General features: G+C 49.7%; 1 protein-coding gene across 1 annotated transcript; it reads left to right on the forward strand.

The window, feature by feature from the left end:
• The first annotated feature begins 14694 nt into the window (after nucleotides 1–14694).
• Nucleotides 14695–15624, forward strand: LOC104327270 (olfactory receptor 14A16). Its single transcript, XM_009932157.2, has one exon. The coding sequence runs from the start codon at nucleotides 14695–14697 to the stop codon at nucleotides 15622–15624; it is 930 nt and encodes a 309-aa protein (XP_009930459.2).
• Nucleotides 15625–17455: the final 1831 nt, after the last annotated feature.

Consider the following 17455-nt stretch of genomic DNA (forward strand, 5'->3'; position numbering starts at 1 on the left):
CCAAGACGCTTACAGTCCTTCCCTCCTCCAATACCCTGACACTGTGCTTGATGAGATTTGACGCTTTCTCTGGCAGAAAGGTTAACAGCGTATGTACACAAGTGCACTGCACATGCTGGCAACATTTTTTTTCTGATGAACCAAGATCATCTATTTCTATTGCTCTAGTCTGTATTTAGTGACAAGGTTTTCTCAAGCTGCTTCCCAAAGACTCTCAAGAGAATTTTGGAGTCTTCTTGGTCTCTCTTTAGGTTGTGCAGTATCCAGAATATTTGGACCTTAGTGCATACATGTCTGCAGTGGCTGAGGAACCGCTCCTCTATTCCTTGTATGCCATCCTGGTACATGAAGGTTCCAGCTGCCATGAAGGACACTATTACTGTTTTGTAAAGGTAACAGTCAACTTTGTGATTTGCATTCGTGTATCGTGTCCTTCAGTGGTGTCCTGCCCATGCTTTTTTTTTAAAACCCCTGCCATTCCTCTGAAGATAGCATTGCCTTTCTTTGCAGGCCAGAGATGGACAGTGGTACAAGATAAATGATGAGTCTGTGGTTCTTTGCGGCATCAAGATGGTTCTCCGCCAGCAGGCATATTTACTCTTCTACACCAAGTAGGAACAAGGGCGAAAGGATGTTCAGAACACACTCCCTCTCCTGTTGCTGATCTTGTGCTTGCTCTTCTCCTCCAGTGGGCTTTGCTTTCTGCCCTAGCAGAGCATGACTGTTTGCCCAGTGGAGTTCTGTCTCTTCTGCAGTTCACCAGGTCCTCTCTTATCCCTCCTTGTCTGGAACGAAACTGTGGCACTTGTGTAAATTGCTAGCTGTCCACTCTCTGAGACTTGCTAACTGCAAAAAGAGGTGAAATGGAGGACCAAGAGGGTATAAAGATTCGTTACTGCTCTGAAAGGGACAGACATGGCTGCAAGAGCATGACCTAATTTCCAGCTTCTAGTCCTGGTTCAGTCTCCTGCGTGTCGTATCAAGTGCTGCCAGAGAACGATGGGATGAGACTGAAGACGCAAGGAAGCTGCAAGAACAACCCGAGACTCAGATCACTGTTGTTTCTTCAGGCACCATGGTTTGACCCCTGGAGTAGGCGCTGAATGCCAAGAGACAAAGACCATTTGCATGGCAAAACTGGGTCAGGTGCTGAAGAGTCCACTTTCTGGAGGCGTCGTGGGACTGAGACATGATGACGGTGGAGAAAACCTGCAGAGGATCCAAAGGAAGAGAAAAGCACGGGCTCTGCAGGAACTCTCCCTCAGCACTGCGGCAGCAAGACAGCGTGCTCTGATGCTGAGGAGGGGGAGAATTTCCCCAGAACACCACACTAGCTTTCATGTCTCACACATCCCTACACTATTTCAAAGCTATTCAGTATCAGAAGGCCACATATAAGAAACACAGCTGCATCTCATTATTGTGCATTAAACCTATGTGAAAAGATTACTTATGCTCAATGGCATACAACAGCTTCACACAGGATCTCGTACTAATATGCCATTAGCAATCCTCTTCCTTGCTACATTTAAAGCAGTTTGCCATCCAGCTGCTCAGGTTGCAATAGTCTTCCAGGGCTGCAGTAACAGACGAGGCTGCCTGGAGGAGTGAGAAAGGAGAAAAATGAAAATACAATTTGCTTGGGCTTACTCGCTTCTTCCACTCAGACAAGCTCCCTGCATGGCATCGACAGCAGAGCACAAGATCTCATGGGCATCTTTTTGCATGCCGAACTCAGGTTATTCTCCTGTTCCTAAGAAAGAAGAAGTTCGTAGTTCTCTCCTGCAAGAGCCAAAGACAATGTGTAAAAGTACCTGAAGTGACTTACCTGTGAGGACACTGACAACAGCCCTAGGCCAGATGGCATGGGTTGAGGAATGCAGGACCTTGTTAACATGCGCTTCCATTATGCACATCATATGGAAGCCTTGCTGGCGACCTGAGGAGGGAGGGAGGGACGGAGGGACAGAGGGACGGAGGGACGGAGGGAGGGAAGCAAGCTTCTGAGGTCAGCAAAATATCCATAGTGATGGGAAACCTAACAGAGATCTTGAAGCTATAAGAACAGTCTCCCCTTCTCCCAAGGTGCCAATGTCCCAAGAAGTTGAGGACATTTTAGTGAGTAGAAAACTTTCTTCAGAGGGATGCTAACTAACACAAGTTTTCTGTGCAATAAGAAAAGAGAATTTAACTTTCAGGAGCAGAGACCCAGAGCTAGATAGAGGTGCCTTGCTGAAGATGAATGCACCTAGATACGACAAGTAGCTTTGAGGCTTGAGTGTTCAAAGAATACCTACTGGAGGGGTTGACAAAGAAGGGCTACTTTTCTCCTAAATGAAGTTCCAGCTTTTGGCAGTCCTTGGGAAGTGCTCAAAAGATTTGCAAGGGGGTGGTCATAAAAATGTTCACACAACTGGCTGTGCTCCCGAGAGAGCAGGTAGTTGGCCAGACATGGGGTGTATGTCAGGCACAGCAGGACGGAGGTGAAGCATGCATTGCCCAGCTTGTGGAGTCCCGCTACAGCTCTCTGCCTTTGCTGCCAGTCTGTGCAAATCTTCTCCAGGGGAAAGAGGATCCTTGTGGCAGAGTCTTTCCTTTGGCAATGACCGCAGGGAAATGACTTTTGAAAAGAGATGACATCATTTTGTTGCACAAAAGCATATTTTAAAAGGCGAACTCTGTACACGAGAACCAGCTCTAACCTCCAACACAGAAACACTGGGGGAAGCCTAACGCTGCCTTTGCTATTTACTGGGCAAGAAACACTTTTGGAAAACTGTTCCCCTGCTTACTTTGATGAAAGTCCAAGAAATCTACACTCTGATTTCTGTGCCTGAGGCTTCCTCACTTTCCCTCTAGAGTCTTGAACCGGATTATCAGGTCAAGTCTTTCTTGTTCCTCATTGCCACTTGACGAAAACAAGAGAGTATCTAGCACAGAAGGTAACCCTACTGATGTCAGATCTTTATACCAGCAATGCCATCTTTCAAAGTCTTGTACATAGTGGCAGAGGAGTGATAAAACACATTTTCCTGTGTTGAATCGAAAACACCTGGGTATATCTGGCTGCTGTCAGGAAACCCCCCAGAGTTCACTCTAGATTGTCAGCACACCAACAGTCAGGGATGTAGCACCAGCCACGTCCGTTGCCTTTGGGGATTCACAAAGTCCAAGCCTGCTGGTGAAGCCGTTACTCACAGGAGTCCTTCCCCATTGTGGCCATAGCTCCTCTCGGGAACAGAGGGGAAAGCTTTGGATGACAAAGGAGGTCAGGACATGCTCCAGAAAGAGATCAGCCTCAGTCCCATCACCCGATCGCAAAGAACTAATTGTAGCTCAACAAAATGATTTAAAAAAACCCCAAATGCAACACACAGAAGGGCATCTGCCGTCACAAGTGTTTCAGTGGTACTTGTAACTGCTACAGAGCTGCAGGCTGATGGCCCTGCTGTCCCTGTCACAGCACTCCAGTTGATAGCAATCACCAAGGCCCTTTTGAAAGTCTGTGTTTCGTGTCACCTTCTCTGGAGAGGACCTGCTGCTTGCCTGGGGCTGGAGTCAGCAGCAGAGCCCTCTGGCTCTCCAGCCCCCACTTTCCCACCTTGCATGCATGAGTGACCACCTTTCAGTTGCTCCTGTGTGTTTATACACTGTAAAATAATCAGACAAATGTGGACTAGTATTGCAACAAGTACCTAAATACATTCCAACTCTTCTCCCTTATGTAGGAGGTCACAAGGTTGCTCTTCAGTCAGCTGCGATGTAACACCGCCCCTCCATTTATAAAAGGCTCTGTGGCTCATATGCTTGCTATTCAAGAAGATGTTTTATCTAAACAATGTTTAACACACTTTTTTCTCTAGCCCATGGTGCTAGTATTTTACTAAACTAAATTTCCTTAAAGCTGGTTACAAACAACCTTTTCTGGTGAAGACTAGGGAAAAGCGTGTGTGCCACTATTGTTTCAACCATGATTTCTTCTCTCTCATTAAACAATGCACATCAGGTTTGCCTTCCTGGCCTTTACTTTTTATCCTGGGTTTGGCTGGGACAGGGTTAATTTTCACTGGAATCCGGGAAGGGACATAGCCAGGCGGGCTGACCCCACCTGGCTAAACAGAGCAGGGTATTCCATACCATGTGCTGTCATGCTGTGTTCCGGTGGGGGGGAGCTTGGTGGCGGAATCTCACTTGCGGCTCGGGAGCATCATGCCACCGATGCTACGTGGAGTAAGTGGGTCACGCTGATCACCCAGCACGCCCAAATGGGAAACCCCAGTCGCCCAGGAATTCTGGAAGTAATCATGGACTGGCCAGAAGGCAAAGATTTTGGAGCATCTCCAGAGGAGGAGGTGACACGTGCTGAAGAGGCCCCACTGTATAAGCAGCTGCCACAAGATAAGAAACAGTATGCCCTGTTCACGGATGGGTCCTGTCGCATTGTGGGGAAGCAGCGGAGGTGGAAGGCTGCTGTATGGAGCCCTACACGACAAGTCGTGGAAACTGCCAAGGGGGAAAGTGATTCAAGCCAGTTTGCAGAGGTGAAAGCCATCCAGCTGGCTTTAGACATTGCCATTTGAGAGAAGTGGCCAGTGCTCTATCTTTACACCGACTCCTGGATGGTGGCCAATGCCTTGCGGGGGTGGCTGCAGCAATGGAAGAAGAACAACTGGCAGCACAGAGGCAAACCTATCTGAGCTGCCCCATTGTGGCAAGATATTGCTGCCCGGCTAGAGCAGTTGGCTGTAAAAGTGCATCACATGGTCGCCCACGTGCCTGAGAGTCGGGCCACTGAGGAACATCAAAACAACCACCAGGTGGATCAGGCTGCCAAGATTGAAGTGGCTCAGGTGGATCTGGACTGGCAACATAAGGGTGAACTGTTTATAGCTCGGTGGGCCCATGACACCTTGGGCCACCAAGGAAGAGACGCGAGACACCGATGGGCTCGTGACCGAGGGGTGGACTTGACCATGGACACTATTGCACAGGTTATCCATGAATGTGAAACATGCGCTGCAATCAAGCAAGCCAAGCAGGTAAAACCTCAGTGGTATGGAGGACGATGGCTAAAATATAAATATGGGGAGGCTTGGCAGATTGACTACATCACACTGCCACAAACCCGCCAAGGCAAGCACCATGTGCTCACAATGGTGGAGGCCACCACCAGATCACTAGAAAACCTACCCTGTGCCCCATGCCACCGCCTGGAATACCATCCTGGGCCTGGAAAAACAAGTCCTGTGGCGACATGGCACTCCCGAAAGAACTGAGTCGGACAACGGGACTCACTTTCGCAACAGCCTCATAGACACCTGGGCCAAAGAACACGGTATCGAGTGGGTGTATCACATCCCCTACCATGCACCAGCCTCTGGAAAGATCGAAAGGTACAATGGGCTGCTAAAAACCACTTTGAGGGCAATGGGGTGTGGGCCTTTCAAAAATTGGGATACTCATTTAGCAAAGGCCACCTGGTTGGTTAACACCAGAGGATCCACCAACCGGGCTGGTCCTGCCCAGTCAAAACCTCAGTGCCCCGCAGAAGGGGATAAAGTCCCTGTAGTGCACATGCGGAACATCTTAGGGAAGACAGTTTGGGTTAGTCCTGCCTCGGGCAAAGGCAGGCCCGTCCGTGGGATTGCTTTTGCTCAAGGACCTGGGTATACCTGGTGGGTAATGCGGAAGGATGGGGAAGTCTGATGTGTACCTCATGGGGATTTGATTTTGGGTGAGAATAGTCCATAAATAAATTGTATAAAGTTAATTGTTAAATAACCCTGTCACTGTCTGTTATCACTGTTATAATTATTATATGTTATACCAGTAGTATCATAGTAATAATCATCCAGATTAAAGAAGGATGGACTTTTTGATAAAACCTAGCAGAGCACAGTGATGATAGAACTGGACCTGGTTTTCAACAACTTGCACCCAGCAACTTCATCGAGATTGACATGTGTGAACCTCATGAGGCTCAACACGGCCAAATGCAAGGTCCTACACCTGGGTCGGGGTAATCCCTGGTATCAATACAGGCTGGGGGATGAAAGGATCGAGAGCAGCCCTGCTGAGAGGGACTTGGGGGTACTGATAGACGAAAGGCTGGACATGAGCCGACAATGAGCGCTGGCAGCCCAGAGGGCCAACCGTGTCCTGGGCTGCATCAAGAGAAGCGTGGCCAGCAGGTCGAGAGAGGTGATTCTGCCCCTCTACTCTGTTCTGGTGAGACCTCACCTGGAGTACTGCTTTCAGCTCTGCAGCCCTCAGCACAAGAAGGACATGGAACTGTTGGAGCAGGTCCAAAGGAGGGCTACAGAAATGATCCAAGGGTTGGAACACCTCTCCTATGAGGACAGGTTGAGAGAGTTGGGCTTGCTCAGCCTGGAGAAGAGAAGGCTGCGGGGAGACCTGATTGCAGCCTTTCAGTACTTAAAGGGAGCTTATAGGAAAGATGGGGACAATCTTTTTAGTAGAGACAACAGTGACAGGACGAGGGGTGATGGTTTTAAACTAAAACAGGGTAGGTTTAGGCTAGATATAAGGAAGAAATTCTTTACAATGAGGGTGGTGAAACACTAGCACGGGTTGCCCAGAGAGGTAGTGGAGGCCCTATCCCTGGAAACATTCAAGACCAGGTTGAACAGGGCTCTGAGCAACCTGATCTAGTTAGCGGTGTCCCTGCTCGCTGCAGGGGGGTTGGACTAGATGACCTCTAGGGGTCCCTTCTGACCCAAAACTTTCTATGATTCTATGATCTCCAACCTGCAGACTGTGGGCACGGGCCGCACCAGATACATCAGCCGTGATCTCCAGATGCAGCAAGTGTCCGCCCATCACCACACATCACCTCTGCTGCCACGGAAGACCATTACGACAGATGGAGCCCAAAGTCATGGATTAAATGAACTCAATGGACACTTTAGAGTGATGATCCATAGACTAAGGGAATGATATCTGGAGACAGGAGAAGTGGTGGTGATCAACTGGACAATGGGGGACCTGGGCATGACGTAGATGGTATGGAATAAGGGGTGGATAATGTCCTGGGTTCGGCCAGGACTGGGTTAATTTTCACCAGGAACCAGGAGGGGACACAGCCTGGCAGGCTGACCCCACCTGGCCAAACAGAACATGGTATTCTATACCATGTGCTGTCATGCTGTGTTCTGGTGGGGGGGAGCTGAACGGCAGGAACTTGCTCACAGCTCGGGAGCGCAGGCGCCGGTCCAGTCCGGGAGAACGGCTCTCTGGGTTGTGCGGTTTGTGCTGTGTTTTCTCCTTATCTCTATCATTGTTGTTCCTGTTTCCTTTCTTTGCTGTTCTGTTAAACGGCCCTTATCCCGACCCACCAGTTTCTGCCTGTTTCTTTCCATTCTCCTCTGCACCCCAGCAGGGGGAGGGGTGGTCGCGTGGCGCTTTTGCTGCTGGCCGCAGTCAAATCATAACCCTTTTAAAATGCAAAACAATTATTAAGGGTACTAACTAAAATTCATTTTGTGAGCTAGGTTTCTTCATTTTGTCTCTACCCATGCATGACATTATCCTGTTCCTTGTCTTCTTTTTCATGCAGTTCTTTTATTTCAGATTTGTGAATGACAGCCTATGAACCTCTTGTCCACTTTGGGGTAGTTTTGTCTTTGGTCATTTCCACTTTGATTTTCAAACCACCTTCATTCCTGCCTGAGCTTTTCCAGCTTAAGAGATGCTGCCTATCAGTATGTTCAAGCTGTTGAGCTACACGTAGCCTCAGCTGAAAATGGGAGATGAGGTGAGTTGGTCCAAGGGTTCTCTGCAGACGGACACAGGGATCTGTGGTCATTTCCATGGAATGGACCACTCTTTACCTTCAGTAGATGACTGAGTAGTGTTGTTCCAGAAGGAATGTACTAAATTTAGTCACTGAGTCTACATCCGTTTCTTACATCTGAACAACAGTCCTAACCTATTTTGCTCTGTAAGCATGTTTTCCTTCATTGTGGTTAAAACCATTTTAACGGTATTTCATTGTTGCAGCAGGCTCAATGACTCGACCAATATGATCCATAACAGTCAACTTTATTAGCAGAGAAGCTGGATTATATAGACAGCACTCGGTTATGATTAGTGACTATACATAAACACTCGGTACAGCACTCAGCTATGATTGGTCACTGTGCATAAAACATCTATCAATAAAACACCCGGGCTACATAAGCAGTACTCAACTATGATTGGTCATTGTTCATAGAATGACTGTTTACCTGCAGCTGGCCTGAGAATGGCCTTGAGGCCTGTGCTGCTACAAACCGATCAAGTCCATAACAGAGTGTCTGGGTTGCTCACAATATGTCCCTGTTCTTCCAGAAATCCCACTTTTCATTACCTGAAGTCAAATGTGTTCCAGATTTTACCCTCACCCAGAGTGCTTTGTTCAGATACATCCCTTAACACTACAGTTGGCACTGCATAAAAACTTCAGAAATTCAGTCAGAAGACTGCTAAATGTGACTGTAGTAAAAATTACCTACTCAGGTCTGAGCTGAAGAAGTTTATTTCAGGTGTATTCCAGGGTGATAAGTAGGATCAAAACCTTGGACTTCAGGAGAGCTAACTTTGGCCTCTTCAAGGAGCTACTGGGAGGAATCCCGTGGGTCAGGGCTCTCGAAGGCATGGGGGTCCAAGGGTGCTGGTCGCTGTTTAAACATCACTTCCTCCATTCTCAGAATCGCTGTATCCCTCTGAGAAAGAAATCTAGCAAAGGAGACGGGAGACCCACATGGATGAGCAAGGAGCTTCTAGCAGAGCTCAGGTGGAAGAGAAAGGTCCATGGAACATGGAAAGAGGGACAGACCACTTGGGAAGAGTACAGGAATGTTGTCAGAGCATGCAGGGATGCAACGAAGAAGGCTAAGGTCCACCTGGAATTGAAGCTGGCAAGGGATGTCAAAGACAACAAGAAGGGCTACTTCAAGTACATCAGCAGCAAATGGAAGACTAGGGATAATGTGGGCCACTGCTGAATGAGGTGGGTGTCCTGGTGACGGAGGATGCAGAGAAGGAAGAGTTACTGAATGCCTTCTTTGCTTCAGTCTTCAGTGCCAAGGCAGGCCCTCAGGAATCCCAGGCCCTGGAGGCAAGAGAGGAAGCCTGCAGAAAGGATTACCCTCCTTGGTCGAGGAGGACTGTGTGAGGGATCGCAAATCCATGGGCCCCGATGGAATGCATCCACGAGTGCTGAGGGAGCTGGCAGATGTCATTGCTGAGACACTCTCCATCATCTTTGAAAGGTTCTGGAGGACAGGAGAGGTGCCCAAGGACTGGAGAAAAGCCATTGTCACTCCAATCTTCAAAAAGGGCAAGAAGGAGGACCCAGAGAACTACAGGCTGGTCAGCCTCACCTCCATCCCAGGAAAGATGATGGAGCAGCTCATTCTAGAGGTCATCATCAAGCAAGTGGAGGAAAAGAAGGTTATCAGGAGTAGTCAGCATGGATTCTCCAAGGGGAAATCATGCTTGACCAGTCTGATAGCTTTCTACAACGGTGTAACTGGCTGGGTAGATGAGGGGAGAGCCGTGGATGTTGTCTACCTCAACTTCAGCAAGGCTGTCGACACTGTCTCCCATAACATCCTCCTAGGGAAGCTCAGGAACTGTGCCCTGCATGAGTGGTCGGAGAGGTGGATTGAGAACTGGCTGAATGGCAGAACTCAGAGGGCTGTCATCAGCGGCGCTGAGTCTAGTTGGAGGCCTGTAACTAGTGGTGTCCCAGTCTTGTTCAACATCTTCTTCGATGACCCGGATGAAGAGTTAGAGTGTACCCTCAGTAAGTTTGCTGACGACACCAAACTGTGTTTGGCTGTGCTGCCATTCAGCGTGAACTGGACAGGCTGGAAAGTTGGGAAGAGAGAAACCTGAGGAGGTTCAACAAAGGCAAATGCAGGGTCCTGCACCTGGGGAGGAACAGCCCCATTCACCAGTACAGGCTTGGGGCAGAACTGCTGTAGAGCAGCTCTGCGGAGAAGGACCTGGGTGTTCTGGTGGACAACAGGTTGACTATGAGCCAGCAGTGTGTCCTGGCTGCCAAGAAAGCTAATGGGATCCTGAGATGCATCAAGAGGAGTGTGGCCAGTAGGTTGAGGGAGGTTCTCCTTCCCCTCTCCACTGCCCTAGGGAGGCCCCATCTGCAGTGCTGTGTCCAGTTCTGGGCTCCCCAGTTTAAGAAAGATGAGCTACTGGAGAGAGTCCAGCGGAGGGCTACGAGGATGATGAGGGGACTGGAGCATCGCTCCTACGAGGAAAGGCTGAGGCAGCTGGGCTTGTTTAGCCTGAAGAAGAGAAGGCTCAGAGGGGACCTAATAAATGCTTATAAATATCTGCAGGGTGGGTGTCAGGAGGATGGGGCCAAGCTCTTTTCAGTAGTGCCCAGCGACAGGACAAGGGGCAATGGGCACAAACCGAAGCACAGGAAGCTCCAGCTGAACATGAGGAAGAACTTCTTCACTCTGAGGGTGATGGAGCACGGGAACAGGTTGCCCAGGGAGGTTGTGGAGTCTCCTTCTCTGGAGATATTCAAGACCCACCTAGACGCAGTCCTCTGCAGCCTGCTCTGGATGACCCTGCTTTGGCAGGGGAGTTGGAGTAGATGACCCACAGTGGTCCCTTCCAACCCCTACCATTCTGTGATTCTGTGACTACAAACCTTTCTTTGGCCACAAAACTGAGTAACTGTTCTGAATTGTTTTAGGCAATGTGGGGATGAAATGAGATAACTGTCATAGTCAAGTGAGATTGAGGAAGTACAGCTGGTGGAGAACAAAAAGAGTGAGACTTAGCTCTCCTTGTGCTATGAGTCCATATGATCAGCTGAATCCCTGTGTAGGCTGCCCAGAAAATGGCAAATAGAGAAAGATTATGTTGTCCTAAACGTGTGCGTCTGCTGTCATCTCAGTCGCCCGAAGGAAATCATCCTCATGCTTGGAGACGAAGCTCCATACATCACCCTGTCTCTCAGAGCTGATAGACTAGAACTTGTAGTTACCTCCATGTGTCTCGGACCAGCTCTGGCAGTTCAAATGTCACTAGGTGTTTGCATCTGAACACTGCACTCCTGGACTCCTTCTCCAGTCAGTAGCATGGGAGCTGTGAAGGAGCTCATAGGCAGGTGCCCATTTTGTGCACACATGAGCACCTGATGCAAGAAGGATCCCACCACCCGAGCATTTTTGGCAGGCATGGGAGGGAGCTGAGTTCCCTTCTAGCCCCAGGACTACAGACCCAGAGTCAGATGCCTCAACGAACTCAGCTGAACCCCTTCCCTCAGCAGGAGGGATGAAAGTGATTTCTCCCTGTCCCTGTCTGTGTGTCCTGTCATAATGGGACTAGAAAATATGATTCCTAAGCCTCACTGCTTTTCTGATACATGAAATGATAGTGCTGGAAAGAAGGTTCACTCCCAAGCTGAGTGATTCCTTCAGCCTGTTTCACAGCAGGTTCCTCTGGAGCCCCAGGGAGACCTGGAGGGAGCCCAGAGGCGGCCAAGAAAGTGGTGCCTTGGGCTGGTCCTCTGCTGCTGAGCTGGGCAGGCCTCCTGGGACAAAGAGAGCTCATGGCAACAGGGCAGCGCTGCAGAGAGACAGCTCTGCCCGTGAGCAGCTCCTCTGCAAAGCACAGCAGGGCTGAGGGCACTGCCTGCAGGCACCAAGGGGAGAGGAGCAAGGCAGAGAGAGGTGAAAGGCAGTCTGCGGTGGGAGGGAGCTGAGAGCTCGGTGGCAGACAATTTTTTACAGCCCTTGACATGGTAAGTCTCAAGATGCAGGGCGGTGAAGCTGTGATTCCTGGTGTGGACTTTTAAAGCTTGTATATCCCACAGCTTCTAGGATCTTTCAGCAGGACTCTACCGGTTTCCATAGTGTAGAGGAGGAGGAGGACGTGCTCCTGAGTGAGGATTCCCTGCAGTGCCATCAAAGACAGAGGCCACGACAGCTGCCTCCTCTCATGGACGGCTTCAGGGATGTGAAGCAGTGTGTCCAGCCAGGGGTGTCCAGGGCTGTCCTTCTCAGCAGGGTCCCTGTGCCTCAGGTGTCTGTGTGTCGGGACAGGGTCTCTGCTGTCTGCCAGGGTCAGCGCTCAGCCTGCCCGGGGAGATCCCCACAGCACTGTGGGGAGAAGCTGTGGGTGGGAGTGACCCCCATCAGGGTACAGTCCTTCTGCTGTGGAGAGGGTGCTGCGTGCATCAGGGCTGCTCATAGCTCCAGACCATTTCCCAGGAGACTTTCCATGAGTACGGTCATGGCAGGGTTTTCCTGGTTGAGTCTGTGCTTTCCCGAATCTGTGCTTCCACTTCTCTCTGGCTCAGCTGGGTTGGTTGGAAACACAACCATGCAGGTTGTGCAGGTTCCTCTTAAGGAAGAGTATGCGACTCCTAAACCATCAGAATGATGTTTACCAGGAATCTCAGCAAGGGCCTTCACACACCACCACCCTAGAGATAAAACCAGCATCGCCTTTCCAGGTTCATCAGAGTTTGTGTGACCTATTCTTTAAGCCCTGCACCCACAGAGCAGCTGCAGTGCAGACCTGTGCACACAGGGGCTGCGCTGGGCTCTGTGAGCACGGTCAGGGAAGAAACATGGGGTGAAAGAAACAGCTCTGTGCTGGGAGAGGTCCCGGCAGTAGAGACAAGGTCAGGGAGTGAGGTGTCGTGGTTTCACTGCGGATGGTTCATTTTCCACCCAGTAGCTGCTATGTTTTGGATTTAGGACAAGAAGAATGCTGGTAACACTGATGTTTTCAGTTGTTGCTAAGAAATCCAAGACCTGTTCCAGTCTCCCCTATTCAGCTAATGAGCAGGTGTGCAGGAGCTGGAAGGGAACACAGCCAGGCAACTAGCCCAAGTTGACCAACGGAAGTATTCCACACCAGAGACATCATGCTCAGGTTATAAATGAGGGTTGATCAGGTGCAGGAATCCTCATTTCTCTTTTTTTCTGGGAGTTCGAACTATTTTGTCTGTTCAGTCTTTTTTTCCATGAGTTTGGCGAGTTGTGCAAAATTGGCCAGTTTGGAGAAATCCACAAAATTTGCGAGCTCTGGGAATACTGCGGGTTCCACAGTCGCTGCTCAGAGACTGGCTACGCAATTGGTCGTTGGGCAGTGAGAAAAATTTTGTTGCGTATATTTTGTTTTGCATATTCACTGGTAGTAGTAATAGTAGTATTTCATTTGTTTCCTTATTAGACTGTCTTTACCTGAAAAGGTAACCATGAGGTTTTTCATTCTCCTCCCCATCCCATGGTGAGGAGAGCAGAGAGTGAGTGGTCCTAGTTGCCGGCTGCTGCATTAAACCACAACAGGAGGGAAACGTTAACAACAACCCTGTTGCAGCGGAGATGTGGGCACCTCCCATGCCCATGCAGAACATGCCTGCAGTACAGATGCCTTCCCTGAGCACCATCCCTCTTTCTTCTCTGATGTAGCAAAGGCCTCAGCCAGCCTGTGGGTTCTAGGGTGTTTGTCACCTCCTCGACCATCTGCCAGCAGAAGAGATGAAGTCCATCTCTACTGCCATGTGCCTGTTTCCCACTGATTGGGGGCTTAAAGTGACTGCCCTCATTACCACTCTCTGCGAGGTGGTATGCAGAGCCGGGTAAGGGAATGGCTTTCCTAAGTGCCTATCTGTCTCTCTCCTTGCCTCCCTCAGCTGTTCTTGGTGTTTATGTCCGGCGCTCTGGGAATGGGACTTTCAGCTGCAGAGTCAGGCACTGATCTTTCAGGGCCTCCTATGCAGATGTGTCCACGGATATGAAGTGTCGCAGCTTTCCTCCGACCTGCGGGGCTGTAGGGAATGAAGTTGGTGGGGCTGGGGAATGAGCTGAGTCTTGTTAATGAGATGCTATTATTAGAACACTTGGTTATCTCATTGGGGTGTCCTTCCAACCTGTGAGCTGCCTTCCAGGGTGCACAATGAGACACGTTTGTCCTTGGCTAGAAGTGGGGTGCTGAGACCTTGAGAAAGGGTGAGACATTTAGTGGTCTGTGGTGGATCCCTCTGTTCTCAGCAGTATCTTGTTGCTTTTCAGGTTAACACAGGAGTGTGATTGCCTTCCGGCTCTGAAAGGTGTAAGCCCAAGGAAGGTGGGACCGAGGGACAGACCAGATCCCCTCACTGTGCACTAAATCACAGGCAATCCTCTTGCCTCGCAGGACTCACAGTTCTCCCTGAGTGCAGCAGAAATGCTGAGGTTTTCTGACATCCAACACTCCCGAGGTGAGAAGAGGGGAGCTGTAAAAAACACCAGACTTCTCTAAACTGCCTCCTGCCATTCCCATTCCATAGCACTGGGAATGAAGTTGCTGCCGAGACCTTCTGAATTAGGAGTGGTTTCATGTAACAAAGTCAGACACCAGCCCTGGCCCCTGGCCCTACCATTCCCATGAACCCACTGCTACAAAGCAGGCAGTGCTCAACAGCCAGCAGGCAGAGGGCCTGTTCCTCACGGCATGCTCAACCAGATAAAAAAAGATACACATGCAGAACTGGAGGAAGGCCTTCTAGAAAAGGAAAAGACGAGGTGGGGGAGAGTTGGGGAGCAGGGTACGTAGCCATGGAGCAGTCGATGAGAAATAGCTTTCCTTTTGCTCAGAGAGTTCTCCCCTAACTTCTCGCTACCTTTTCCTTTTTGGATAGTGCACCATGCCCAAAGGCAACAAATGTCCAACAGCAGCTCCATCACTGAGTTTCTGCTCCTGGCATTCACAGACACACGGGAGCTGCAGCGCTTGCACTTCTGGCTCTTCCTGGGCATCTATGTGGCTGCCCTCCTGGGCAATGGGCTCATCATCACCGTCATAGCCTCCGACCACCGCCTACACACCCCCATGTATTTCTTCCTCCTCAACCTCTCCCTCCTCGACCTGGGCTCCATCTCCACCACTGTCCCCAAAGCCATGGCCAATTCTCTCTGGGACACCAGGGAAATTTCCTACTTGGGATGTGCTGCACAGCTCTTTTTCTTTGTCTTCTTGGTGATAGGGGAGTATTTTATTCTTACAGTCATGGCTTATGACCGCTATGTTGCCATCTGCAAACCCCTGCACTATGGGACCTTGCTGGGCAGTAGAGCTTGTGTCCAGATGGCAGCGGCTGCCTGGGGCAGTGGCTTTCTCTATGCTGTGCTGCACACTGCCAATACATTTTCACTACCCCTCTGCCAAGGGAATGCCCTGGAGCAGTTCTTCTGTGAAATCCCCCAGATCCTCAAGCTCTCCTGCTCAAATGCGTACCTCAGGGAAGTTTGGCTTCTCATGGTTAGTGGCATTTTACTCTCTGGTTGTTTTGTTTTCATCGTGCTGTCCTATGTGCAGATCTTCAGGGCTGTGCTGAGGATCCCCTCTGAGCATGGACGGCAGAAAGCTTTTTCCACGTGCCTGCCTCACCTGGCTGTGGTGTCCCTGTTTGTCAGCACTGGCATGTTTGCCTACCTGAAGCCCACCTCCATCTCCTCCCTGTCACTGGACCTGGCAACCACTGTTCTGTACTCAGTGGTGCCTCCAGCAGTGAACCCCCTCATCTACAGCATGAGGAACCAGGGCCTCAAGAGTGCCCTGTTGAAACTGATTAAATGGATGCAGATTCACTGACAGCAACCTACCTCCCCTTCTCTGCACACTTCCCAGAGTTTATCTAAGGCCGGGATTCTGCTGTTGCCCCTTGTGATAATCATATTTCTACACATTTTTCTGGGTTTATACTGCTTGTCTTGAGGCTCGACCCTGTGTTCCTGACCCTTGCACAACACTGTTTCGTGTGTGATCTGTCCAAGAGCAGCTCTTCAATAAAATGGGATTTCCAAGGTGCAGTGCATAAGTCTGTGCTCTTCCTACAAAATTGCTTGCAGAATCATACTCACAGAATCATTTAGGTTGGAAAAGTCCTTTAAGACCATCGAGTCCAACTTTTAACCTAGCACTGCCAAGTCCACCACTAAACCATGTCCCTGTACGCTACGTCTACACATTTTTTAATAACTCTAGGGATGGTGACTCAACCATTTCCTTAGGCAACATTTTCCAATGCTTGACAACCCTTCCAGTGAAGAAATTTTTCTTAATATGCACTCTAACCTCCCCTGGTGCAACACAAGGCTATTTCCTCTCTTCCTATCGCTTGTTACTTGGGAAAAGAGACTGACAGCCACCTTGCTACAGCCTCTTTTCAGGTAGTTGTAGAGAGAGATAAGCTCTTCCATGACCCTCCTTTTCTTCAGGCTAAATAACCCCATATTCCTCAGCTGTTCATTGTAAGTCTTGTGCTCGAAATCCTTCACCAGCTTTGTTGCTCTTCTTTGGATGCTCTTCAGCATCTCAATGTTTTTCTTGCAGGTTAGAGTAGTAGGTCCATGTAAACCTCATGATGTTCTACAAGGGCAAGTCAAATGTCCTGCACCTGATTCAAGGAAATCCCTGCTGCCAGTAAAGCCTGGGAAATGAATGGATTGAGAGCAGCCCTGCAGAGAAATACTTGGGGATACTGGTTGGTAAAAACTTGAACATGGGCTGGCAATGCGTGCTTGCAGCCCAGAAAGGCAACCATATCCTGAGTGGCCTATAAAAAACATGTCCAGTAGGTCGAGGGGAGTGATTCTCCTCCTCTACTCCACCCTCCTGAGACTCCTCCTGGAGCACTGTGTCCAGCTCTGGCTTCCCCCAGTACAAGAAAGACATAGACCTGCTAGGGCAGGTCCAGAGGAGGGAACGAAAATGATGTGATGGCTGGAACACCTCTCCTATGAAGGGAGATTGAGAGAGTCAGGGTTGTTTAGCCTGGAGAAGAGAAGGGTCCAGGGAAACCACCTTTTAGCCTTTCAGTATATAAAGGGGGCTTATGGGAAAGATGGAGACAGACTTTTTACCAAGGCCTGTTGCAACAGGACAAGGGGCAACAATTTTAAATTGAAAGAGTTTAGGTTTAGCTTAGGCACCAGGAAGAAATTTTTTTACGATGAGAATGGTGAGAAATTGCGACAGGTTGTGCAGAGAAGTTGTGGATGCCCCATCATAGGAAGTGTTGAAAGTCAGGTTGGAGGGGACTTTCAGCTATCTGATCTAGCAAAAGATGTCTCTTCCCATTGCAAGGGAATAGGACTATGTGATCTTCCAAAGTGCCTTCTAAACCAAACTGTTCTATGATTCTATGAGACGAGACTAAAGACATCATGTGGTAAAGCTGTTGCTTGAAGGAGTGTGGGGACCCAGACGGAGGCCCCACGCAAGAACGCGGGTGTCCAGGTCTCTGGCTGCAGGGAGTGCCTGAGCCTGGCGCTCGTACCGGAGGACAGCAGAGACAACGGCTGTGTTCGGTGCGAGCAGGTGAATGACCTGCTCAGCCTGGTGGCAGAGCTGTAGGAGGAAGTGGAGAGGCTGAGGAGCATCCAGGAGTGTGAGAGGGAGATCGACTGGTGGAGCCGCACCC

The sequence above is a fragment of the Opisthocomus hoazin genome, chromosome 33 (genome assembly GCF_030867145.1).
Source record: "Opisthocomus hoazin isolate bOpiHoa1 chromosome 33, bOpiHoa1.hap1, whole genome shotgun sequence".
NCBI lineage: Eukaryota > Metazoa > Chordata > Aves > Opisthocomiformes > Opisthocomidae > Opisthocomus > Opisthocomus hoazin.